The sequence below is a fragment of the Brassica napus genome, chromosome C4 (genome assembly GCF_020379485.1).
Source record: "Brassica napus cultivar Da-Ae chromosome C4, Da-Ae, whole genome shotgun sequence".
In the NCBI taxonomy this organism is placed as follows: Eukaryota; Viridiplantae; Streptophyta; class Magnoliopsida; order Brassicales; family Brassicaceae; genus Brassica; species Brassica napus.
In genome coordinates this window covers 2,665,951-2,691,325 of record NC_063447.1, presented here as the reverse complement: position 1 = coordinate 2,691,325, position 25,375 = coordinate 2,665,951, and the positions used below count along the sequence as shown (strand labels likewise).

At 36.2% G+C, this 25,375-nt stretch overlaps 5 protein-coding genes across 6 annotated transcripts; 3 read left to right on the top strand and 2 right to left on the bottom strand.

Moving 5' to 3' along the window:
- Positions 1–422: 422 nt before the first annotated feature.
- Positions 423–5,071, top strand: LOC125585020. The gene is made up of 8 exons (XM_048753317.1): positions 423–925; positions 1,031–1,336; positions 1,412–1,662; positions 1,810–1,951; positions 2,075–2,443; positions 2,563–2,694; positions 2,782–2,910; positions 3,009–5,071. The coding sequence occupies exons 1-8, from the start codon at positions 836–838 to the stop codon at positions 4,908–4,910; spliced, it is 3,321 nt and encodes a 1,106-aa protein (XP_048609274.1). The 5' UTR covers positions 423–835; the 3' UTR covers positions 4,911–5,071.
- A 661-nt stretch (positions 5,072–5,732) lies between these two features.
- LOC106450639 lies at positions 5,733–10,712 on the top strand. 2 transcript variants are annotated; one of them, XM_048753316.1, is made up of 9 exons: positions 5,733–6,139; positions 6,230–6,538; positions 6,622–6,872; positions 7,080–7,221; positions 7,353–7,721; positions 7,821–7,946; positions 8,047–8,175; positions 8,279–10,245; positions 10,460–10,712. In XM_048753316.1, the coding sequence occupies exons 1-9, from the start codon at positions 6,059–6,061 to the stop codon at positions 10,494–10,496; spliced, it is 3,411 nt and encodes a 1,136-aa protein (XP_048609273.1). In that variant the 5' UTR covers positions 5,733–6,058; the 3' UTR covers positions 10,497–10,712. The 2 variants fall into 2 exon arrangements, with proteins under 2 accessions (XP_048609273.1, XP_013747796.2); XM_013892342.3 differs by lacking the exon at positions 10,460–10,712 and having other exon boundaries at positions 8,279–10,423.
- Positions 10,339–11,751, bottom strand: BNAA05G02560D. Its single transcript, XM_013892344.3, has 2 exons — positions 10,727–11,751; positions 10,339–10,662 (listed from the first exon to the last, which is right to left on the bottom strand). The coding sequence occupies exons 1-2, from the start codon at positions 11,313–11,315 to the stop codon at positions 10,463–10,465; spliced, it is 789 nt and encodes a 262-aa protein (XP_013747798.2). The 5' UTR covers positions 11,316–11,751; the 3' UTR covers positions 10,339–10,462.
- Positions 11,752–13,843: 2,092 nt separating this feature from the next.
- Positions 13,844–14,923, bottom strand: LOC106450642 (zinc finger protein 8). The gene has a single exon (XM_013892345.3). It carries the CDS (start codon positions 14,877–14,879, stop codon positions 14,049–14,051), a length of 831 nt encoding a protein of 276 aa, XP_013747799.2. The 5' UTR covers positions 14,880–14,923; the 3' UTR covers positions 13,844–14,048.
- Positions 14,924–19,738: 4,815 nt separating this feature from the next.
- On the top strand, positions 19,739–24,145 carry LOC125585018. The gene is made up of 2 exons (XM_048753315.1): positions 19,739–21,621; positions 21,888–24,145. The coding sequence occupies exons 1-2, from the start codon at positions 21,105–21,107 to the stop codon at positions 22,007–22,009; spliced, it is 639 nt and encodes a 212-aa protein (XP_048609272.1). The 5' UTR covers positions 19,739–21,104; the 3' UTR covers positions 22,010–24,145.
- The last annotated feature ends 1,230 nt before the right edge of the window (positions 24,146–25,375 follow it).

The window sequence follows — 25,375 nt, the reverse complement described above, 5'->3', positions numbered from 1 at the left end:
GATAGCAACCTAAATGAAAATAATCATTTTTTTCTTTTGATTTTAATATGTTGCGATTATGTGGAGTTGAAAATATTAAATAATTATTAAATTACCCCCACCCCCTCCCCCCCCCAAAATGTAAAAAGAAAAGTAAGTTACTCTCTGTAACAGAGGAAATTACATTAATTAAAAGCCTAGCAAAATGGCAGCAACATAAATGAAAATAATCTTTTTTTTTCTTTTGATTTTAATATGTTTCTATTATTTAGATTTGAAAATATAAAATAATTATTAAATTACCTCCCCATAATGTATAAAGAAAAAGTCTGTTACTCTCTGTGACAGGGGAAAGTACAAATAATTAAAAAGACTAGCAAAGTGGAATGGCAGCAACATAAATGAAAATAATGTTTTCTTTTGATTTTAATATGTTGCTACTATGTGGATAGAAAATTTTAAATAATTATTTAGTTACCTCCCCAAAATGTGTAAAGAAAAAGTCTGTTACTCTCTGTAACAGAGGAAAGTACATTTCGATAGATCTCTTGCACATTTTTAGGTTTATTTTAACATTTTCGAAACCCTCTTTCGCAACCAGCATCTCTCTCTCTCTCTCTCTAAGATTATATTTAGCTCCGCGAATCTCATCGTCATCGTCATCGTCTTCGTCGCGTCTCCTTCTTCCCCCGATTCAATCCAATTTTGATTCGATTCCCCTCCGTCGAGAAGAGATCTCAATCCCGGAGCAAAACATCGTAATCAGGATTCATTCACCCAATTATAGATCTCTATCGATTGCTTTCTCCCCCTCGATTCGATTCGATTCGATTCGATTCGGCTAAATTCGCTTTAGATGCTGGGTTTATCACACAAGGATGATCACTCCTCGTCTGGGTTTTGGTCCAGTGACGTCGATGGTGTCAGCTACAAGCAGCTTGACAAGGTCCTTCTTCTTCTCCCATTCATTGTATAAGATGTGAGTTTCGTTGATTTGATAGATGAAATTGAATGTTGAAATCGATATGTTTTGGAACTCTTATGTACACAGTTCTGGAGTGAGCTGTCTCCGAGAGCTAGGCAGGAGCTTCTCAGGATCGACAGGCAGGCTCTCTTTGAGCAGGCGCGCAAGAGCATGTGCTGCTCTAGATGCAATTCGCTGCTTCTAGAATGCTTCTTGCAGATTGTTTCGCAAGGAAGTAGCAAGTCCTCGCCGAAAGATCAAACCTTTCTATCCCGTAACTTTTGTAATACCTCAGCTGTGAGTCAATGGGGAGGCCTCACCGCCGCGAGGGATGGATCGCTCACGGTTCTTGATTGCTATTTGTATGCCAAATCTTTCAAAGCGCTGCAGAATGTAAGTTTAATCCCATCCAAGGCCTTCCCTGTTTTTTTTTGGGGGTGAGCTAAATGTATTGGTTGTTGTTTGTAGGTGTTTGAGAGTGCACGTGTGCGAGAGAGGGAGCGTGAGTTGCTTTATCCTGATGCTTGTGGTGGTGATGGAAGGGTTTGGATAAGTCAAGGTTATGGCAAAGGTTATGGAACAAGAGACTCTTGTGCTTTGCATACAACATGGCTCTCTTGTGAGACGTTAGTTGATTTTTGGTCTGCTCTAGAAGACGAAAGCCGACAGTCTCTTTTCACTATGAAAGAAGAGGATTTCATTGATAGACTAACTTCCAGGTTTTTTTCTTTGTTGATTTTGAATTTTTTTTAGATGTTTTTCTGTCACAATGTGTTTAGATATGATCTGGTTTCTCCACTTAGTTGCATGCATTACTGAGTTGTTGTATTCTCTTAATCTTCTTTTCATGGTCTTTCAATCTACAGATTCGACTGCAAGAAGTTTTGTAGAGACTGCAGAAAAAATGTTATCCGAGAGTTTAAATCGCTCAAGGAACTTAAACGAATGCAAAGGAAACCACAATGTACCGAGTGGTTTTGTGCTGCCGATACAGCTTTTCAATATCAGGTCTTTTATCTTTCTTAACCTTTTCCTCTTTGCGGATTCCTATACTGCAAGAGTAGCTTTACCAGTGCACCTGAGAGGCTTATATTGCAAGTTCGAATAAGAAGTGTAATTGCAATATCTCAGGTGGGAAGTAATTCCGTTAGAGCAGATTGGAGTCAACATTTTACAGAGAATGCTGGATATCATCAGTTCGAGTGGGCCATTGGAACTGAAAAAGGCGAAATCGATATCCTCGAGTTCAAACGAGTGGGCAGTAATAGGAGTGCCCAAGCCAGTGGCCTAGACCTTCATGGATTAAAAGAATGCTACATTACTCTTAGGGCATTTAAAAAAAATGGCCGCTCCTCCGAGATATCAGTCAAAGCCCATGCATTGGGATGCCAACAATGCGTTCATTCAAGGCTTGTGGTTGGGGATGGATTTGTTACAATTAAAAGAGGGAAATGCATCCGAATGTTTTTTGAGCATGCCGAAGAGGTTGAGGAAGAAGAGGTAATCGAAGCTTCACTGCTTTTTGATTGAGACCCTTTAGATATTTACTACTTTGCAGATATGATATCTCCTTGGCCCTTTCTAAAATATTGTCATTGTATTTCCAATAAATATATAAGAATGAAGTCGCGATGGACAAAGATGGGAATGAGCTTGATGGTGAGTGCTTCCGTCCACAAAAGCACGCTAAGAGTCCAGAACTTGCTCGAGAGTTTCTTCTAGATGCTGCAATGGTTATATTCAAGGAGCAGGTTTGTTATAGATTCTTCTGTTTTTATTCTGCGCTTTATGTAGGTGTATTTCTCTAAGTTCACTTTCTCTTCATAATAATGTCTTAGGTTGAAAAGGCTTTTAGGGATGGTACAGCCCGTCAAAATGCACACATTATATTTATCTGCCTCTCATCGAAACTACTAGAACAACGTGTTCATGTTGCCTGCAAGGAAATTATCACCTTGGAGAAGCAGGTTTGTTTGCTATCTTGATTGTACTTTTTGACATCTGTGCAATTTCGCACATGTTACCCATTTTCTGTCCAACAATTTCATCATCTTAACACTTGCAGAATAAGCTTCTTGAGGAAGAAGAAAAAGAAAAGCGTGAAGAAGAGGAGCGAAAAGAGCGGAAAAGAACAAAAGAAAGGGAGAAAAAACTTCGTAGAAAAGAGAGGTTGAAGGAAAAAGAGCAGAAGAACCCAAAGTTTATTGATAAGGAACGAGAAAAACGAGCAGAAGAAGGCTCTGTGAATCTTGATGAGGAATCAAACAACACCATAAACTGTGAGGACACAGGAATTGAAACTGGAGATGTAGAATTGTCTTCACCTGGTACTCCTGATGATCAAGATGGAGAGTGTTTGGATGGTTGCATTACTTCAACCGCGGAGACCCACTATTCTGATAGCACTGATAAAGAGATTATAGATCATGAAAATGGGTGCTGTACAAATGATAGCCCAGGACCTGTTCATCAGACGGAAAGATTATGGATAGAACGATCTTCAAGACATCCTAATGGGTCAAATAAAAATCTGAGGGTGAAAGCTTTGAAGGCTGGTGGTAAACCAAACAGCATTAGGTCTCATCAGGGGTTTCAGTGTTCAGAAAAGAGGAATGGTGAGAGGTACGATGACCATTCTTGCAGTTACAAACCCAGTAATGGATACTGGGAAAAGGCAGAATCTAATATATCGGCAGCCAGAGGTATGCCAGTAACTGTGAGAAAGGTTTTGGACTCCACGCAGCTGAAGCATCCGCGAAACAGCTCACACTCTGATGCAGAAGAGGTTGTAGATGTTAGTTTCGCTGTGAAGTTAGCTGATACACAGGCTGAATGCAATGCTTCAGAAAAGTTGGGTAGTGATTGCATCAGGTTTTCTGGTAATTGTATTAATCCAATTGAGGAAGACAAGAAGATGGAAGTTCACTTAATATCGAAGAATGGTGACATGTACTCGAAAGATCCTATAATGAGTAGAAGCTCCAGTTCAGATAATTGCTCTTCATGTCTCAGTGAAGGAGATAGCAATACATCGTCTTCAAACAGCAGAAACACTGGATCCTCCCCGATGTCTGACTTGGAAGAGAAACTAGTGGACAATGAAATGCATCACTGTCACGAGAAGATGATAGAGAAAGAGACAGAGAAGAGTATTGATGAAAGAGACCTTTTAAGGATTAAGAAAATGTCCAACCATCCAGCTGAAAACGAGGAAAGTAAATTATCAGAAACTCCTTCTACGGTTCTTAGCCAAAGCATGGACAATACGGTACCCAGTGTTATAACTGGTTCCTACCCGTCCCAGCCACAAAGCATGATGTTTCCTCAAATGCTTAACCAGAGTATACCTGTGCCTGTCTTCCAGTCTCCTGCAACAATGGGTTACTATCATCAAGCTCCAGTATCTTGGTCTGCAGCTCCAGCCAATGGATTGATGCCATTCCCTCATCCTAACCATTATGTGTACGCAGGTACTCTTGGATACAGCCTGAATGGAGATTCACCGTTATGTCTGCAGTATGGGACCCCATTGAACCATTCAGCAACCCCTTTCTACAACTCCGGGCCAGCTCCCCTTTTTCACCCGTTTGCTGAAATCAACACAATGAACAACACTGTTGAACAAGTTCTAACTCTTGAGCCACTGGAGCGGAGTTATCTGAAGGAAGCAGAAGATGAAAGGGAAATAAACAGAATGTCTCCAGTGAAAACTCCAAGCAGAAGAGGTCAGGAAACTGATAGTGGCGAGGACTTCTCCTTGTTCCACTTTGGTGGGCCGGTTGCTCTTTCTACAGCAAGTAGGTCGAATCCTGCTAATCCCAAAGATGGGGTTTTGGGGGACTTCTCCTTGCAGTTCTCAGGAGACCATTTGTTTGGTGACAATAATAAAAAGAAGAAAGAGAGGACAGTGGGTGAAGAGTACAATTTGTTTGCGGAAAGTAACTGTTTGAAGTTTTCTCTCTTCTAAGAGGTTGGTTTATACTGTTTACTGGAAAGGGTTTATACAGTTTACTTTGGACTTGTTTGGTGGTTTATTTTATTTCGTGTAAAGATCCTCTGCAAGAGTTTTTTTTCTTCTTTTTCATTTTCAAAGATTCAGATTTATTTAAAATGAATAATTTCAATACAGAAGACGATCTATAGATGGTTCTCTGGTATAATCTATTGTTTGGTTAACAGCAAGGTAAAGTCCTTGTCCATCAACAGTATGGGTAGCCTCAAATGAATGCTTCTTAGCAACATTCCTCATGGTGGAATCATCAGGTAAAAGTACTGAATGGGTCAGCAGTAGTTTGGATATTGAATATCATCGACCCAAATCCGAAAGGGATTAAAAAATCCGAGAAACCTTAAAAAAACCAAATAAAACAAATACAAATTAGTATTTTTTTTGTAACAAAATAGTATCTAAAATGAATTATCTAAAATTTAAATAATTATTTCAAATATTCAATTATAAAACTATTTCAATTTAAGTAACTAAATCAGAAGTATTGTTAAAGAATCCGAAATGAATTTAAATTTAAAATAGATATTAAAAAGTTATAAAATATACATAAAACCGAAATATTATTAACTGAATTTAATCCATCTATATATATAAAACTCTGAGATTTAGGAGGCTAAATCCAAAACATAAAGTAAATAAAAACTGACTGGAACACGTTTATAGTTTATAGTTTTATAGTTCATGACCATACACTATGTAAGCTAGATCTCTTTTTGCATATTATAGGTTAAAGGTTATTTCATTTTAACATCTTGTAACCCTCTTTCCAAGCCAGCAGCTCTCTCTCTCTCTCTCTCTCACTAACGCGTCTCGCCTAATGTATATTTAGCTGCTGCAGCGAGCGAATCTCATCGCAATCGTCTTCGTCGCGTCTCTTTCCCGATTCAATCCCAATTTTTGATTCGATTCCTTCCCTCCCTCCCTCCATCAAAGGGATCTCAATCCGGAGAAAACATCGTCATCGGGTTTATCACGATTCAATTCACCCAATTCATTCCTACGATTGCTTTCCTTGATTTTTTCCCGATTCGGCTGAGCTTTGAATTCTCTTTACTAGTCTCTTCGATGAAGATCATTGGTTGGTGAAGATTAGAGACGAGTGTTACATGGCACACAAGGATGACCACTCCTCCTCTGGGTTTTGGTCCAGTGACGTCGACGGAGTCAGTTACATTCAGCTCCACAAGGTCCTTCTCCCCCCTCCCATTCATCTAACTCTCATGATGATTTGACACGTGTCGACGAAATTGAATTTTGTTTTGAACTATTGAATACAGTTCTGGAGCGAGTTATCTCCGAAGGCTAAGCAGAAGCTTCTGAGGATCGACAGGCAGGCACTCTTCGAGCAGGCGCGCAAGAACATGTGCTGCTCCAGATGCCACGGCCTTCTTCTCGAAGGCTTCTTGCAGATTGTTTCGTTGCAACAGAAGAAAGGATCGTCCAAAGATCAAAACAACTACAACAACAGCTCAGCTCTCAGTAACCCCGACGCTCATCAGTGGGGAGGAATCACCGCCACGAGGGATGAATCGCTCACGCTTCTTGATTGCTATTTGTATCCCAAATCTTTCAAAGTGCTACAAACTGTGAGTTTAGTTTGAGTAATAGAATAACGGTTTGTTTGTTAAAAAATAATAATAATAATAATGTATTGGTTGTTGTTTTGTAGGTGTTTGAGAGTGCACGTGCGCGAGAGAGGGAGCGTGAGTTGCTTTATCCTGATGCTTGTGGTGGCGATGGAAGGGTTTGGATTAGTCAAAGTTATGGTAAAGGTCATGGGACAAGGGAAGCTTGTGCTTTGCATACCAGATGGCTCTCTTGTGATACGTTAGTTGATTTTTACTCTGCTTTAGAAGACCAAAGTCGACAGTCACTTTTCACTATGAAAGAAGAAGATTTCATTGGAATGCTAACTTCCAGGTTGATTTTGATTTTTCTTTTTTGGATGTTTGGCTATGATCTGGTTTCTCTAGTTAGGGTGTATTGAAAAATGGTTAGGGATGTAATCTTTCAACTATGATGATTGCATGCATTGCTTAGTTGTTGTATTCTCTTAATCTTCTTTTCATGGTCTTGTGTCTTTTTTATTTCCATTCCTCAGTAACATGTTTACCTTTCAAACCACAGATTCGACCGTAAGAAGTTTTGTAGAGACTGCAGAAAAAATGTTATCCGAGAGTTTAAAGCGCTTAAGGAACTTAAACGAATCCAACGGAAAACACAATGTACCGAATGGTTCTGTGTTGCGGATACAGCTTTTCAATATCAGGTCTTTTGTCTTTCTTAACATTTTCATCCCTGTGGATTCCTGTACCTTATACTACAAGAGTAGATTTTACCTGTACACCTAAGAAGCTTATATTCCAAGGTAGAATGAGAAGTTTAATTGCAATATCTCAGGTGGGCGTTGATTCCGTTAGAGCAGACTGGAGTCAATATTTTACAGAGAATGCTGGATATCATCAGTTTGAGTGGGCTATTGGAACTGACAAAGGCGAATCCGATATCCTCGATTTCAGACGAGTAGGCAGTAATAGGAGTGCCCAAGTCAGTGGCCTAAACCTTCATGGATTAAAAGAATGCTACATTACTCTTAGGGCATTTAAAAAAAACGGCCGCTCCTCCGAGGTATCAGTCAAAGCGCATGCATTGGGATGCCAACAATGCGTTCATTCAAGGCTTGTGGTTGGGGATGGCTTTGTTTCAATTAGAAGAGGGAAATGCATCCGAATGTTTTTTGAGCATGCGGAAGAGGTTGAGGAAGAAGAGGTAATCAAAGCTTTTGACTGAGACCCTTTAGATATTTACAACTTTGCAGATAAGATATCTCCTTGCTAAAACATTGACATTGTATTTACAATATACAAGAATGAATTAGACAAAGATGGGAATGAGCTTGATGGTGACTGCTTCCGTCCGCAAAAGCATGCTAAGAGTCCAGAACTTGCTCGAGAGTTTCTTCTAGATGCCGCAACGGTTATTTTCAAGGAGCAGGTTTGTTATAGATTCGTCCAAGTTCACTTGCCATCTATTTTTTTTTTTCTGTGCTTTATGTGTGTGTATTCATACTCTCTCTTCATAAATAATTTCTTAGGTTGAAAAGGCATTTAGGGATGGTACAGCCCGTCAAAATGCACACAGTATATTTGTCTGCCTTTCATCGAAACTATTAGAGCAACGTGTTTATGTTGCCTGTAAGGAAATTATTACCTTGGAGAAGCAGGTTTGTTTGCTATCTTCATTGGACCTTTTGACAATCTATACAATTTAAGAAGACATGTTAGCCTTTTTTCTGTCCAACAACTCCATCATCTTAACACTTGCAGAAGAAGCTTCTTGAAGAAGAAGAAAAAGAAAAGCGTGAAGAAGAGGAGCGAAAAGAGCGGAAAAGAACGAAAGAAAGAGAGAAGAAACTTCGTAAAAAAGAGAGGCTGAAGGAAAAAGAACGAGAAAAAGAGCAGAAGAATCCAAAACGTATTGATAAAGCAACGCTGCCAAATTTGTCAAGTGAAGAAGGCTTTATGAATCTTGATGAGGAATCAAACGATACCATAAACTGCGAGGAGTCAGGAACTGAAACTGGAGATGTAGAATTGTCTCCACCTGATTCTCCTGATGATGAAGATAGTGAGCGTTTGGATGTTTGCATTACTTCAACCGCGGAGACCCATTATTCTGATAGCAATGATAGAGAGATTATAGATCATGAAAATGGGTACTGTAGGAATGATAGCCAAAGACCTGTTCATCAGACAGAAAGAATATGGAAAGAAGTTCAGCATGATCATGCTTTGAGGTGGTCAGAGAAATGTAGATATCCGGAAAATGCTTCTTTTGTTGATATGGCTGAGACAAGATACTGTAACGGTAGCTTGGAACTGTCGTCAAGACATCTTAACGGGTCAAATAAAAATTCGAGGGTCAAAGCTTTGAAGGCTGGTGGTAAACCGAACAGCATTAGGTCTGGTGGGAGGTACGATGACCATTCTTGCAGTAACAAACCCATTAATGGATACTGGCAAAAGGCAGAATCTAATATATCTGCAACCAGAGGCATGCCAGTAACTGTGAGAAAAGTTCTGGACTCTACGCAGTTGAAGCATCCGCGAAACAGCTCTCACTCTGACGCACCACCAGTTACATGTTCAACATTTAAGGCAGAAGTGGTTGAAGATGTAAGTTCCGCTGTGAAGTTAGCTGATGCACAGTCCGAGTGCAATGCTTCAGAAAAGTTGGGTAATGCTAATCATCGTGATTACTCAACCGAGGAAGGCAAGAAGATGTTGACATCAAAGAATGATGTCCTGTACTCGAAAGATCCTATAATGAGTAGAACCTCCAGTTCAGATAATTGCTCTTCGTGCCTCAGTGAAGGAGACAGCAATACAGCTTCTTCAAACAGCGGAAACTCTGAATCCTCCCCGATGTCTGATCCGGAAGACGCCAGTCAGCACTTCGAAGGAAGAGAGAATCTACTGGGCACTGAAAACTCTGTGCATGACTGTCACGAGGAGATGATACAGAAAGAGACAGAGAAGAGTGTTGATGAAAGAGACCTTCTAAGGATTAAGAAAATGTCTAACCATCCAGCTGAAAACGGGGAAAGTGAAAAATCTGGAACTCCTTTTACTGTTCTTAGCCAAAGCATGGACAATACGGTACCCACTGTGAATACTGGTTCCTACCTGTCACAGCCACAAAGCATGATGTTTCCCCAAATGCAGAGTACACCATTGCCTGTCTTCCAGAGTCCTGCAACAATGGGTTACTATCATCAAGCTCCAGTCTCTTGGTCTGCAGCTCCAGCCAACGGATTGATGCCATTCCCTCATCCTAACCATTATGTATACGCAGGTCCTCTTGCATACAGTCTGAATGGAGAGTCCCCATTATGCGTACCGTATGGTACGCCATTGAACCATTCAGCAACCCCTTTCTTCCACTCCGGGCCAGCTCCAATGTTTTATCCCTTTGCTGAAATCAACACAATGAACACCGTGGACCAAGTTCAAACTCTTGAGCCAGCAGATGAAAATAAAATTAACGGATTTTCTCAAGTGGAAACTCGAAGCATTAGCGGTTGGGAAACTGATAGTGGCGAAGACTTCTCTTTGTTCCACTTTAGTGGGCCTGTTGCAGGAAGTAACTCGATTCCTGCTGATTCCATTGGGATTTTGGGGGACTTCTCCCTGCAGCTCTCAGGAGATCATGCGTTTGGTGACCAAACTATGAAGAAGAAAGAGAGCACAGTAGGTGAAGAGTACAGCTTGTTTGCGGAAAGCAACAGCTTGAGGTTTACTATCTTCTAAAAGCTTTTTATACAGTTTACTGGACAAGGTTTTATACACAGTTTACTTTTGGATTTGTTTGGCGTTATGGAGGATTGTAATCCAGAACGCAGTTTATTTCATTTCATGTGAAGATCTCTCCCACAAGAGTTTCTTTACATAATTATTTTATCTTTTCAAAAAGGTTCTGATTTGCTCAAAAATGATTCGTGCACACAGAATCTATTGTTTGGAGAAGGTAAGAACAGCAAGGTAAAGTCCTTGTTCATCAACAAACTGAGTTAACTCAAACGAATGCTTCTTAGCAACAGTCTTCAAGGTGGATTCATCAGGTAAATCAGAGACAACCACGTCTGGAAACTCCTTCCTTTGCTGCTTTAAACCTTCTCTACCTAGCGGGTGACTGATTACTACTCGTGCACCTGTTAGAACCAGACTGTGTTAGAAACCAAACTAGAATGAAGACATGGTTCAGAACATTGTTACCTAAGGAACAACGTTGGGAAAGTGTCTTGAACACCTCGTCCAGACCAAAAGGCAAAGCTGGAAGAAAGTAGAGGAACACGACATCTAAAGGAGACCATTTATCTGGAACATAGATCAACTCTCCTTGCCAGCATTTGACTTTGTCGTATTTCTCTTTGACGCAGGCCAACATGAAAAGGGAGTCGTGGACTATAAGCAAGAGCTGGGAAGGCGAAGACTCCACCAGACGGTCAACGAACGCTTCTGAGCTAAACGAGACCAGAACCCTCGAAGACTCTGTTACTTCTCCAGCCTTTACGATCTTTTCGAGCTTCTGGGTCTGTTCGGTTTCCATGGATTCGAGAAAGGACCAATCTTTCTCGTGGAAATCGACCGTGGAGACTCTTTCCTCTGGTGGTGAAGAGGAGGAAACTGAAAACGCTCTGTGACGAGACACATCAGACTGTTTAGTGGAAAGTTTAGGAGAAAGGTAGTGACTTTGAAGACGAGTTAGTTTCTTTGGTTGCAAAGAGAGAAGACGTGAAGAGTTGAAAGCAAGCAGAGAAGATAGAAGGGCTGAAGAAGAAGATGGAAACGAAAGGGAATGCATTGATAAACTGTAGCTTCTGTACTAAATCGAAAGAAGAAGATAGCGTAGCAGAGAGAGAAGACTTTGTAGGGCATCATCTCGAGAGTTAGAAGACGATGAGAGTCTTTGTGCTGAAATAAGAAAGCCCATTAGGCCCATTGGGTAGCTTTAGTTAATGCACTGGAAAGTACCTGTCTTGGCTGTTGGGTGAAAGAAAGAGCATCATAGTATCTCCAGTTATCTTCTGTTGAGGATAGCATGAAAACTGATTTATATGATTGTGCATGGAGAACTTGTACTACTCTGTTTCTAACTAGTAGTTATACAAAATATTATGTGATTGTAATTTGTGTTCCTTTCCTTCTTCATTCTTCAAAATTTCTTTGTTTCCCAATCCATTGCTATAATGGTACCTTCTTGCAAGGCCAGTCTTTGGCCAAATCTGATGAAACATTCTCTTCAGTTTTCTAAATTTTTTTAAAAAATTTATATGCAAATAGACCATTAAATTTGTAAAAAAAAAATTTACACTTTCAAATTACTAAAATCTTTACTAAATGGTCTACGACTTCCCAAATATTTGGGCCGGCCCAGCCTTTTTTGCTTCATTTTATAAGCAATCATGTAACTACGAGAACCATGTTTCCTCAGTGGCTACCTTTTGCAAATGAAATTAACTTTGGTTGTGATATGTTTGTCCTTAATCTTTACATAACATCATCTGAGAAGTAGATGCTGAAAAATTAGTATAGTACAAAAAACCAGAGTCTAGAAGGATAAATTAACCACATGGTCTATAGTGTCGGTGGAACTTTAGGTTACCAAAACAAGACCACCATTTTGGAAGCTTACATCGTTGTATGAATCAGATTGAGTTTTTATTTGAAAGTGGTTTGAGATGTGTACTGTTCGAACTATCATCCTCAAGTTGCAATTTTCCTAGGGTTGTGGGCCGATGTTCCTTAACTTCCACTAGTCCTTTTACAAATCTAATCTAAAAAAAGAGAGAGAGCAGGGAAATGTGGTCCTAAGGTTATATAATATAATGTATGTGTGTGCTCTTCACACGTCTTTATTATGTGCTTCTTTTATCATGTTCTTCATCACATGCTTTCTTCTACATTGCATTAACTTTAGTGGGGTCCTTTTCTAGCTGCTCTTGATGTTAACTCTTTGACATGTACACCACCATATCCTTAAATTTTTCCATAATTTGATAAAACCATCACGTAATTCTCAGATGTACTGTGTTCTCTGGTTTAGCCTCTGCAGCTTTGTTATCCAAACAACTGTTCGACGAGTGCATATATGTCTTTTTATTTGTTTTTATGTTCCCATAGGACTTGTCTGAATAACCTTATGATGGGCTGAGTTTGCACCTTGTGGTCCATCGTTATCACAATAATCTGATTAGACTTTATGATTTGTGGTTAACGTCAGTTAAGCAGTTTATAGCTCATTAGTTAGATATTATACAAATCATGCATGCTACAACGTTTCATAACATAATTAATTAGAGAAGAGTACCAAGGTAATTATTAAGCTTTGGTACTGAAATGCATTATGTAACTATAACCATCATGAGTTGTTGGAAAAAGAAATGATCTAATTATGGGTATATATATGGTGCAGGCAATGCCACATATATCTGTTATTGAAGTCATGCCAAAACTAGAAAAGTCAAGCTTTTGAAATGTTTGGTCTATCTAAAAGTCGTAGCTATACTATACTGTAGTCTTTAATGTTTTTTGATTAGTGTAACACATGGTAGGTACGAGGATTGATATCCTTGCTTCTTATTATAGATACCATCAATACTTATCATTCTTGTAGGCCTTTTATTTTAAAGGCATTATGGGCTTCTATCATAACTCTACTCTCTTGGAGGCAATTAGCAAAGAGACATGATCATGTGTGGCGGATTCTAACTACTTTTTTCAAGTCCATTAAAAAATATTGATTATGGTATATGCGTAGAGATGAACAAGTAAATACATGGTATACAGCTTGGTTGATGATTCTCTTCGAGTTGCTCGAATAAGGTTTGAAAAGAAACTAAAGAAGAAAGCTTTTTATTTTAGGTTAAAGCTTTAGGTTCAGTGTTTTTGAGATAGATATGAAAGCGCTCTTTGGTTTAACTCTACATTTGTAATCATGGACCACTTTCACTTCCCAGCTCTCTTTCTCTCTATACCCCCTTTTGTTTAGTCCATTGTCTTCAGTGATCCCCACACTAACCGAATCATCATCATCATCAACATCAAGAGCTTTCTTCTTTGGCTCTTGGTTCGGTAAAAGACCGTTCTATTAAACAGGTACTGTAAACGTTTTGGAACTAAAGAGATTTGTGGGGTTTATTTAATGGTTAAATAGACATACAATTTGGGTTAATGAAACATTGATCGAGACTTAAATTTTCTTGACTGCAACAACAGAGAAAGTACGTGCATATATGACTTCCATGGCTATTAATTTAATGTTCCTCTTTGATTCTTGAAGCCATAACAGAACTCAGAAATGAATGATTGAACATATATATTTTCCTAAACTTAAATCAGAAATTATTTTTTTTATTAATATATATAAACTCAGAATCTGAAGAAAGAAACCTCAAAGGTTCAAGATCTACACATCATGCCGGTTCTCCTTACAAAACATGAATATCTCGTCATTTTTTTTCACATTGGCCTCACCGTTTCGAACGAGTCTCATCACGGCTAAGTTAAAATGATATATGGACACCAAAAAAAAGTGTCAAAGATGAAGATCGAGACTCACATGATCTTGCACATTAGGTTTCATCAACTTGTAAGGCCAATGCGGCTCCTTACTCTCCTGGTCATGCGTTCTAAACGCTGGTGAAGCTGAGTAAACGCTATGAATAGCGTTTGCTGACGTGGAAGGCGGTACACGCCACAAACCTAAAGGACTTCCGTTGATCGTCGGTGTGTTAGAAGAAGAAGGAGGAGGAAGAAGAGTGCGTGAGTAATACGACGGCGTTTGTTGTGCTACTCCACCACCACCACCACCGTAGAATCTAGCTTCCGTTGTCCACGAGGGATAGTGACGGTGGTGGTGGTTGTTGAGGAAGCCGTAGACGTGGTGAGAGCCAGACTGATGAAGGTATGATGGCACAGAACCGCGTTTGGCGTGTTGGCGTTCGCGTTTGTGAGCGTTTTGGTGTCCACCTAGGGCTTGTGAAGTTGGGAAGTTTCTGAAACAGTAGTGACACTCGAATCTCCTGTTACTGCTGCTGTCTTTGTCTTTCTCCTTGACATTCTCCGATCTCTCGTCGTTGATCTTGGTTTTTGTGGTTTCAAGAATGTCCTCCTCCTGTTGAGTAGTACCGGAGGAGTTATCTCCGACGAGCTCTTGGCCGAAGAGACGAATAATGGAGCCTTTTTCTTTGGGAGGTGTACGGCGGATGAATGGAAGCTGAGAGAAGGATTCAACGTTGACGTTCATGAAATCGTGAGTTTCTCTTCTTCCATTGGTTTCTTCCATGGAAGAGAGGGAGAGAGAGAGAGGAGTGAGTGAGTTTGAGACTGTTTCAGAGACAGAAAGACAAGAGATGAGGTTTTGCATTAATTTAAAGAGGTTCCAAAATTCTAAAGTAATCAACTGTATGCCCTCGTGGGTATACTACGTTTTATACACCTAAGTAATTCACATTTGGCTCGTAAGTTTTTTTTTCTGTTTGCTTCTTTAGGAAAATGTACATATTAGTTCTTTTTCTTGTAATTAAAAAAAAATGGTGACGGATTTAAATTTCGGTAGAATAGGCTGAAGCGCCATATGTGTTACATATAATACCTAAAATTAATATAACAAAAACTTTGATATAGCTCTTGTTAGAGCACCTCGAATAGTTAGAAACCATAAATGTTTCTTAAACAAAAAAAGTATTAGTATTATAATTATTTATGAGTTGATTACATTAAGAGACACTTTTTTACTTTCTATTACACCTACAGACACTTCTTACATGTGACACATTTTGTTGTGAGTCAGCGACAGATTGTGGACAATTTTGCCTTCAATGGAAACGACACTTGTGGATGAGTGATTTGTGGACTGCGTGGTTGGATGATTTGTGTACAGGTGATGTGTGGATGAGTGATGAGTAATGTGTAGACATGTGATGTTAATGTGTTTATAGTAGATAACGTGGACAAACTCTTTGTTTTGATTCCATAAAACTATACAACAATACGTGGACATGGACTCATGTTACTAAAATTATACCATAAACGTGGACACAAACTCTTTTATCTCCAACACAAGCACTTGGCTTCTTTGATAAATTATATGCAAAAATCAAGATGAGAAAGAGATGATATTGTGAGTATGAGCGGAGAAAAAAATCGAAGAAGCGTTTACCTTCTGAGAGTAATAGATCTTGCATGTCAGAGATTTCCGATCTAAGGAATTTGCGCTTTGTTATGATGTGGATGGATGTAAATTTGATTAGAGTTTAATTTAGATCCCGAGCTTATGAATGAAATCGAAAGAATATTGTCCATGTCCACAACTAGTTTATAATTTTGTTCAGATGTCCATCGCCACAACTAATTTATAATTCTGTTATCCATGCTTTGGTGTCCACGTCCACATTTAGTTTTGTTTACACATTAATATATATATTAAATATATGAAAATGGATCTTAAAAGATAGAAAATTTTATATATAGTTTATTATGACAATTATTTTTGTTTAATATATTTTAGAACTGAGATAAAAGTAAATAAAAACATAAAGTAGAATAAGAAAAATAATAAAATGAAATAAGAAGAGGATAGAGATTCTCTTTATTTTAGGGTCATAAGATTCTTTTTGACAAAAGAAAGTGTGTCTCAAGTGATAAGTGTCTTATAGTGTAATTTGAATGTGAGAAAATGTCTCTATATGTAAAAAATTCATTATTTATTTATGTTTTATTTTTATTAAATTAAATTAGAAACATTTACACCTAGAGACACATTTTGAGTTTCTAATTTCATTATAGGACACATTGCACTTGGCACACACTTTTTGACGAGAGAAAGACTTTGATGTCCTTTAACTAAAGAGAACCGAGAACTGACCAACCTTTTTTCCCTTACAAATTCTAATTGCCAACTCCCAAATCCTTCGTACATGATGACTAAACATATCTTTTTATTCTTTCTGATTTTCAAAAATTTATTTTTTTACTTAAAATTTATTATTTTTCTTTTTCTCTTTTCCATTGAATCTCTGCATTCGCTTTCAATTCAAACCCAATAAACTCAGAATAGAAACTCAATTCCTTCAGCAACATCACCAATAGCTTCCTTAATGTTAGAATTGCTCATCCTAATCTTTCTAAAATCTTCATCAACACCTTCATCAATACTCGTTTTGAGATATGTTCGAAGACGTGGTGAACGTGCATGTCTTATGGAGGAGTACGACCGGACTATGAACCCCTTTCTCTTCTGTAGAGGTCTTCTTTCTCCCTGAATCTCGACATCTTCTTTCTCCCCGAATTTCTCCCCGAAATCGAAATCGACATCTCGATCTCTGTTTCTCGACCTCGAAACTTTGTTCTTTACCACCTCTGGTGATTCACAGATTAACTCCAAATGGAAGGTTAGATCCCGCTTCTTAAAACAACTACTTGACTCTGTCTTCTCGGTCCAAACCCTAACTTTTGCATCTTGAGAAATTAAACCTTTCTCGAGGCTCAGTCCCGTGGAAACGATGGCGGTGGCGGTGGAGAGTATGGTGCAAGAAGCGGTGGATACCGCAGTGGAGGCAGTGGTGGTTGTGGAGGCGATGGTGGAAGACGTGAGTATGGATACAATGGTGGTGGTTGGTGGAGGTGGCTGCCGAATCTTCATCCACAAAACCTTGAACATAAGACCTCATCCACAAGTTCTTCATCCACAAAACCTTGATTCATGTGTCCACATTTTCCCGTGTCCATAATTTTACCATCCACAATGAGTATGTTCATATCTAACTCGTCCACAACTTTTCGTGTCGACAAACACTTGATATGCAAAGTGCAATTTCTGCTTCAAAATCGAACCATTTTAGCTTTGTTTTGTTTCTAAGGATATATCTCAACTTTCGTCTCTTTGTTCTAAAATTAGCAGAGAACGGAGAAGAATAGTTTATTCTCTGTCAACTGTTCACCGTAACCACAAGCACTGCGTCCATACATATCCATCCATAAGTATCTGATAAGTGGCCACGTTTCTTGCGTCCACATTTTTTCTGTCCATAAATGTTCTATTGATTGTGCTCGATGACTTTTCATATTTACTTAACTTTTCTACTATATTTATGTACATATAACAAGTAAAAAGATAATTAAACAGATTTTAGTCTGCTTGTCCATTATTCTTGTTTCTACAACTCATTTGAAATTTACGTGTTCACAACTCATGAATCCACTTTTTTTTTCTATCCACAATATAGATGTCCATATTTCATTTATCCACAAATGCTTAATCCAAAAATTTGACGTCAAATGGTTAAAATATATGTTAATGGATGTTAAAATGTAGAAGATAAAAAGTTAGAATTTGTTATGTCAATTTTTTTTAATTTATATACTTTAATATTTGAAAAATAATCAAACAAAGGAACGAGAGGTGGACTTATAAAAATAATAAAAATAAATTAAAAAAATACAAAAAAAATTACAACTCATCGGTCAAACCATAAACTAAGTTACATTCATTTAGTCACTCAAACCAAAATCTAATATAAGTTAGTTACTGTGTCACCAAATCCAATTGACCATGTAGTTTCTTCTTTAAAAGGAACAAACTTCTCTTTCCACCTAAAGTAGGGGTAATTTCGTCCACAAAAAAACAGCTGTATGGACAATGTGTCTCAACCACAAAATGTGTCTCTCAAGATAAGAGAAATACATAATATTTCTCTGTATGTAACCGTCTCATTAAATAATCATCTATTTGAATGATATATATATGTCTTTTTAGTATCCCATAATTTCTTAAGATATCTTTATTTCATTTTTTTTTTGTTTAAATAGTCTAAACTCCTCCTAATACTACCAATGGAGGGACTCTTATTTATTCCGCAGTGGATATCGGGTTATGGTTGTGTACTAGGCACTGATACGTGGATATGTATGTAGTATTAGGAATACACATTTATCTTGTGTATCTTTGGTATTGTATGTAACATCTATCTATATTATTAAAATAGAAGTACCCATTTGAAAATGTTCTTACTTCATTAATTAAACTCTCTATTTTTTTGCTTGTCTTTTTCAGTTGCATTTATGAAATATCTTAAAACGAATAAAACTGCCTAATCTATTACTTGTCTTTTCAGTTACATTAATGAAATATGCTTAAATGAATTTAAACTTCCTATTTTATTGTTTGTCTTTTTCAGTTACCTTAATGAAATATCCTTAAATAAATTTGGACATAATGTCATTTTATCAACCAAGAAAACTCATGAGTTATCCTTACGTGCATAATTTTAATAATAGAGATTTTTAAAAACGTGCATCATTAAAATGTTACCTAAAAATGCAGCACTAATATATAACATGCATCAATAAAAATAGAATTTGACTCATACAATTGTACGAATATTATTTTCAGTTGATTAAATTTAAAAATAATTATTTATTCAAAAAAAATTAAGAATGGCTATGCTTTTAAAAATTATATGGTATTATTTGCTCATAACTCATTTGTCATTTGCTAAATTGTTAGAAATAAAATTTTAGCATAATATAACTCAGTTGTCATTTGCTAAATTTATGGTTTTTATTTATATTTTTTATTAATTAATTATAATATTTTCATTTTATATTCGAAAGATAAATGAATTTTCTTTCAAACAATATTTTTGTAAATGTATTTTCTTAAAAATAATCAATTTAAATTGTTATTATCATTGAATATAATTATTTTTGACATAATTTGAGTTTTCGTTTACATCAAAACTTATCATATTTTAGGATAATTTTAATTTAAAATGTAATTTTCGTATTTTTGAAACAAATTCTAAAAATATTTTTTAAATATTTTGTTATTATATTTTAAAAAATATTGAGTTGCATTTCAAATAAAAAGGTAAAGATATTAAAAATATTCTAATTAAAATATGTAAAATTTAATATAGTTTTAAGGAAATGGTCAAAATAAAAAAAATTACACATATAAAAATCATGATTTTTGTTAACTGGGCGGATCATTATTTATATGATATCGCTTACGAAATTTTTTTTTCTGTTTTTACAATTATCTAATTAACTCTATATACTCATTTTTTTTTAATATTTTTTATATGATATCACACATTTGTAAAAAAATAGATAGTTTAAGATGCAAAAAAAATATTTACTTAATGAATATAATATGAACGAATATTACAAATACATCATTTAATAAAATAAATAATTAAAAACTGAAAATTCATATCTGTCCAGGGTCTAGCTATGTGTTTAAATAGTAGCTTACTATGAATCTATGATGTATGTTTATGTCATGTACCTTGTCACGGTGGGTAAGCTTTTTTCTACTGAAATAATAAATTAATATAGTAAAAATGGTCGGATAAAAGAGAGGCCTCTTTATTCACTTCCCTACCCAATCACACATGCATTTCTTCTCTTAAAACTCCAATAAGTTCTCCTTTTGCAAATTTATCTCCTTTTCTGTTAGCTGTTTCCAAAAAGTGATTGCTGAAGATGTTAAAATGAAGACAAAAAAAGCTTACCAAATTGATCGTTAGCAGATGAAATGGGTCATGGTGAGTAATGGGTTGAACTAAAAAGAGTGAGAGTTTGTAGGTAAGAGATCACTAGCAAGGTGAAGTTAGGTATGGACTCTTTTATACCATGGACCCTAGCTATTTGGTTATTATTAAGTCTACGTATAAGTACATGAATTTTACTACTAATGGATTAATAGAGAAAGAGGAGAGAGTCAGACGGAGACCTAATTAAAGAGAGATCTTCTCTCTCAAGGACCAGCATTTTACACTCTTGGATGTTTTGTCTCACTGATGCAAAGATGATCTTACAGAGAGAGAGAGAGGGGTGGTCCTTCTACATGATCATCGAATGATGCTAATAACCAACTAGTTCATGTTATCACCATATAATTAAACCAAAGATTGAATCTTTATTTGTAGAGATCTCGACCTCTCATCAATGCAAGTAACCTGTCGAAACTTATCAACACGATCATCCGGCAAAATTCGGTCCACGTCGTCTTCTTCATTTTGAACTATATATTCCCTTTATGTTTTATCTACACACTCAAAATTCGATACGATGTACGAATTATTCAGTTTTTCAGTCCACTAGTATTATTTTTGCTGGATCGCTTTTGTAAATTTTTGGTCATGAATGTATGCAATGTTAATTAATTTGTATTATTAAGCGCATTGATTAAACAAAGATGAATACACAATTATAAACGGAATTTCATCCATTTTAAAACATAGCTCTTTCAATCTAATCATGCTGTTACGTTGACAAAACAAAATTCTTAAATGTTGTTACTAGTTAGGATATCGCTTGGTAAAACCTCCTGAATGTACAATAGCAACAAACATAACGATTTGCACCGATTATCTACGAACAAGAACCCCAAATATTATGCGCTCTTTTATAGCTTATGATATATTTATAAGCATAAACTATAATTACACCAAAGATTTATAGACTAAAAAAAAAAGACAATCTCCCAGGCCCGAGTCCCGATGTACGCCGCTTGGATGGATCTCCTCTACTCCTCCACCTCCGCCTAGCTCTCCACCACGTGAAGCAGCTCCTCCCTTTCCTCGTGATGATGATGGTGACTGCTCCTCTCTGTCCGCTGTTCAGGCCTCCTCCTGACCCACCACCGTGCAAGTTCCTCCCCTTGGCTTCCCTCTCTCTCGTCACTCCGCCGGAACCACCAGATCCTCCGGATGTACCCGCCGTCGTTGCTCTTCTTCGCTGCCTCAACACCTCTTCCAGTCTCTTTCCTCTGGCGATGACTCAAAACCCAGATCTGGATTTCCTAAGTTTGACGCCTGAGTCTCGAGGCCGTGACGTTCCCTTCTTGTTATTTGGGGTTTCATCAGCCGTCTGTGGCTGTCTCTTCTCCATACCATCTACTCAAGCTTTGAGCCAGATCTCAATTCTAAAGCCTCCATCTAGGATGGCGACAAAGAATGGTGGTGGTGGTGGTTCCCCTGTGTCCGCTAGTGACACTTCATTAACCTACAGGTTTCTTTCTCCTGTGATATACAGGTTTGTGTTTGGGTGTGTCGACTGGCCTTCAATCAGTTCTTGTTTCGACCTCCCTACCACTCCTTCGTGTAAGGTTTTTCAGGGTCATCTTAGCTCCTTTTACTCTGCTAATATAGAATATTCTAGACAGTTATTTGTGTGGGTGACATTGGAACTGAGGTATAGGACTTTAGTTGGTGATATACCGATGGATTTAGTTTTATTAGGTTCTACCTTTGCGACCTCTAGTAGAATTTATATCGCCTTGGCGCGATCGTCTGCAGTATGCAGTTCTTGTACGGGTTCCATGACGGATGTTGGTATTGGGCTTGTGTATCTCTCTTCTTTGTGGCAGGTGGAAGAGAAGTTCATTGTCATCTTCAGTCCGTGGAATATGGATGTGGCGGGTTATGGTTTCCCGCTTGTTCCTCAGTTGAATCAGTCTTCTTTCCTAATATTTCCTCCTATATGGAGTGAATTGGATGAACATGTTTCGTTGGTATTGCAAGGATCTTCCTCCCATCGAATGCTCTCTGCGTATGGTGCAGTGTGTGTGGTCCTACGGGTTACACTAGATGCGATCTTTGAAGAAGCTTATGACATTGTTGTGATACAATTTCATATGATTTTTTATGATTTGTATCGCCATTTTATCCCTTATGTTATTGTTGTTGTCTGCTTGGCTGTTAATAGCCCATTTGTATCCTCCTCCTCTGTTGGAGCTTAGACATATTTAAGATTAATGCAAGTATGGTTTGATCAAAAAAAAAAAACTATAATTACACCTTAGGTAGTTATACTTCAAAAAGAACAAAAAAATCAAGTTACTAAATGTTTCATAGCATACTATTAAACTTCTTAATCTCAATCGCAACATTCTTCTACGTATATACTGTCATAATTCAAACAAGAACTTAGATCAGATGTTAATATCTAGCTAGTTTAATTTCTGCTATTTTTCATTGTATACATATGTATCATTCCACAGATGTATCAGGTCACTGTGGAATGATAAAGAAAAAACTTATCAGTTATAAAATTGTAAAGCAGTTGGTGTAAACGTTTTAAAAAATGTTCTCTTTCAAAAAAAAATTTGCAGATGGATTCCCCCTAAAAAGTTTGTTTTAGAGTGACTTCCTTAATTTTAATATAAAAAAGTTGTCTTTGAAGATGCTTGGACCGCCGGACAAACTTCGATTTCGACATCAGCGAGTTCCTTCGAATGCAAGCTTTAGGATTACAAGTAAAGTTTTTCTATGGATCTCTTCTCTCCTTAGCTATCTCTATCCTTTGTTATGTTTTAATTATTCTCGCTTTTCAATTTACCGTCGAGTTTTCTCTCCGGCTGTATTCGACTTAGCCTATTGGCATTTAATTTTAATATAATCAGTTGTAAAAAAAAAGAGTGACTTCCTTACAGAAATTCACTTATTCACATAACGTGTATGTGATATCTGACTAATCAAAACGTATTGTAAGAACGGAAATAAATTCAACTATGGTAATGTCCATGCGAAGTACTGGTCCCAAACTACATTAATTTACATACGTAACTTTGCAGATTTTGGACCTCACATGAGGAGTCCACATCTCTTTATTTTTCAACAAATAAACCCTGTTTGAACCCAACATGCGGTTTTAAAATTTTGAATTATATTAAAGAAATATCCCAGGGAAGTGATAAGTGATTTTAAGCGTTCAAGTAAATAGTATAAATTAATAAGAATGTTTTAGTATTTTCTAATCTTTTTCTAGTAGTATAAGATATAGGAAAAAAATTCTACAAAAAAAAAAATCTAAGAAAATGTAATTGTGTCCCATGAATGGCATTTGAACCCCACAAAAAACATGCACTTAAAAGCCAACAAATCTCCCAAACCCTAACAGCAACCCTTCATTGAATCATGCAAATGCAAACCTCTTTGCTTTGCCATTAAAGTCACAGTCATATGCTCTGGCTTTTGTTGAGGGGACCATATCTCTCACTTTCTTGCCTTCACATCCATTTCTTGGATTCAACTCCTCCACTCTTACATACATATATGTATGCAAATTCTCTCCTTATTATTTTTTTTTCTCAAAAAGAAAATTGGTAAGTTTCAAAAAAAAGAAAAAAAATTGGCGAATTGTTTGGCCAGCAATAATTAAAGATCATAAATATATGGAAAATGAAAAAAAAAAGACTAGATTTTGAGGGACAAGCATATCTTGTCCTTTTCGTTGTATGTGACCTCACAATGTTCAGCTATATATAAGGACCATACTTCAAAGTAATATAGGAAATACATGATGGAAGATATTTTATTTTAAGTAGAAGAAAACAGAACTAAAGAATGAGAGGAAGCCCAAAATTAATAGCTACAGAACAAATGCAAGTGGAGTTGAAAACAACATGAAGAGCTCACTGGTCTCTTTCAGTGTTAAACAATCATTTCACATTACGAATAGGATTCATTTCATCGAATTCACAAATACTAACTCTCCATCATTTCATCGAATTCACCAAACTCATTTTTATTTCTTATATACAATAACGCCATGGTCAATCAAATACCTCACGGTATGATCTTCATTACACATTACGAATAGGATTCATTTTTGTAGAAAAATTGTTCTTTTTTACTAGTAAATGAAAATGAGTTTTGTGTTGAACCGACTCTAGTGTGATTTGATTTTACTAAGAAACTAGATTAAGATCCGCACCTTGCGCGGGATAAAAATTATATATATAAATTATTTTATGTATTATATGTTCTTACATATTATGAAATAATAAATATATATTAAATAATTAAAAGTCAGTAACTATTACATATATAATAAAATTGGTGCGAACGTATAAATCAATTTTATTAATACAAACAATTTTTTAAAAAAAATTGATAGGATATGTAATTAAATTTAAATGATATTAACATACATAATATATTTTTAATATTAATGTCTATTTTTTTTTAATGGTGTTTTCTACTCATATGTTTTTTTTATCATGTGTATCTTTAATAGCAAAAATTTTAAATTACTGATAACAAAATTTTCATTGTGAGACTAATAATTTTAGTAATTGATAATTTAAAAAAAATTATCAATGTTAGTTCAAAACTTTTATCAAAAAAATTATTCAAAGTAAATTTTGAAACTAAAATATTTATTTATTCAATATGGTTTATAGTTTAATTTAGAATGATATATATAGACATATATATTTTAAATCTTAATGATTAATTAAATTAGACTTTTACTTATATGATTTTGTAATCATTTGTATTTTGTCATAACAAAAATTTTAAACCATGGATCGCAAAATTTGAATGTGAGACTTTTAACAATTTTAGTAATTTATAGTCATTTTTTAAAATTCAAAATATAAAATATACAGAAAAATCTAAATTTTTATAATATGGTTATTTTGTTTTTTTTAAGTTATTTTAATAGTTTTAAATTAAACAAATTTGATAGAAGATACATTTTTTTTATCAGATCTTTTTTATTCAAAATCATTAATTGTCATATATATTTTACCCACATTAGGCAATTCCGTAATCTTTATTTAAGGAAATAATAATTGACATTAATAATGAATTTATGGTTAGTTTAATAAAAAGTTTATTATATAAGTAGATGGACCAACCTATTTCTCTAGTAATTCTAAGAATCATCCTAGTGACGACATGTGGCTACAAAAAGAAGTTGTAATGTTTCACAAATAATATATAGGGGATATATAGCTTTTTAATAAATAAATATAATGTATCTGAACATACGAATGAGTTCATAATGAACCATAAGACTCTACAAATCAGCATCAACCGACCCAAATCTTGAAATTCAGCATGAAAAAAC

Bases quoted from the DNA above. Each gene is read 5' to 3' on its own strand.
- LOC125585020 (XM_048753317.1), top strand. From the start codon at position 836: ATGCTGGGTTTATCACACAAGGATGATCACTCCTCGTCTGGGTTTTGG. The intron at 1,663-1,809 runs GTTTTTTTCTTT...TTCAATCTACAG, and splicing joins ATTGATAGACTAACTTCCAG to ATTCGACTGCAAGAAGTTTT. The intron at 2,695-2,781 runs GTTTGTTATAGA...ATAATGTCTTAG, and splicing joins TGGTTATATTCAAGGAGCAG to GTTGAAAAGGCTTTTAGGGA.
- LOC106450639 (XM_048753316.1), top strand. From the start codon at position 6,059: ATGGCACACAAGGATGACCACTCCTCCTCTGGGTTTTGGTCCAGTGAC. The intron at 6,140-6,229 runs GTCCTTCTCCCC...TATTGAATACAG, and splicing joins GTTACATTCAGCTCCACAAG to TTCTGGAGCGAGTTATCTCC. The intron at 8,176-8,278 runs GTTTGTTTGCTA...TAACACTTGCAG, and splicing joins TTATTACCTTGGAGAAGCAG to AAGAAGCTTCTTGAAGAAGA.
- BNAA05G02560D (XM_013892344.3), bottom strand. From the start codon at position 11,315: ATGCATTCCCTTTCGTTTCCATCTTCTTCTTCAGCCCTTCTATCTTCT. The intron at 10,663-10,726 runs GTAACAATGTTC...TGGTTCTAACAG, and splicing joins TTCCCAACGTTGTTCCTTAG to GTGCACGAGTAGTAATCAGT.
- LOC106450642 (XM_013892345.3), bottom strand. From the start codon at position 14,879: ATGCAAAACCTCATCTCTTGTCTTTCTGTCTCTGAAACAGTCTCAAAC.
- LOC125585018 (XM_048753315.1), top strand. From the start codon at position 21,105: ATGATGATGGTGACTGCTCCTCTCTGTCCGCTGTTCAGGCCTCCTCCT. The intron at 21,622-21,887 runs GTAAGGTTTTTC...TCTTTGTGGCAG, and splicing joins CCTCCCTACCACTCCTTCGT to GTGGAAGAGAAGTTCATTGT.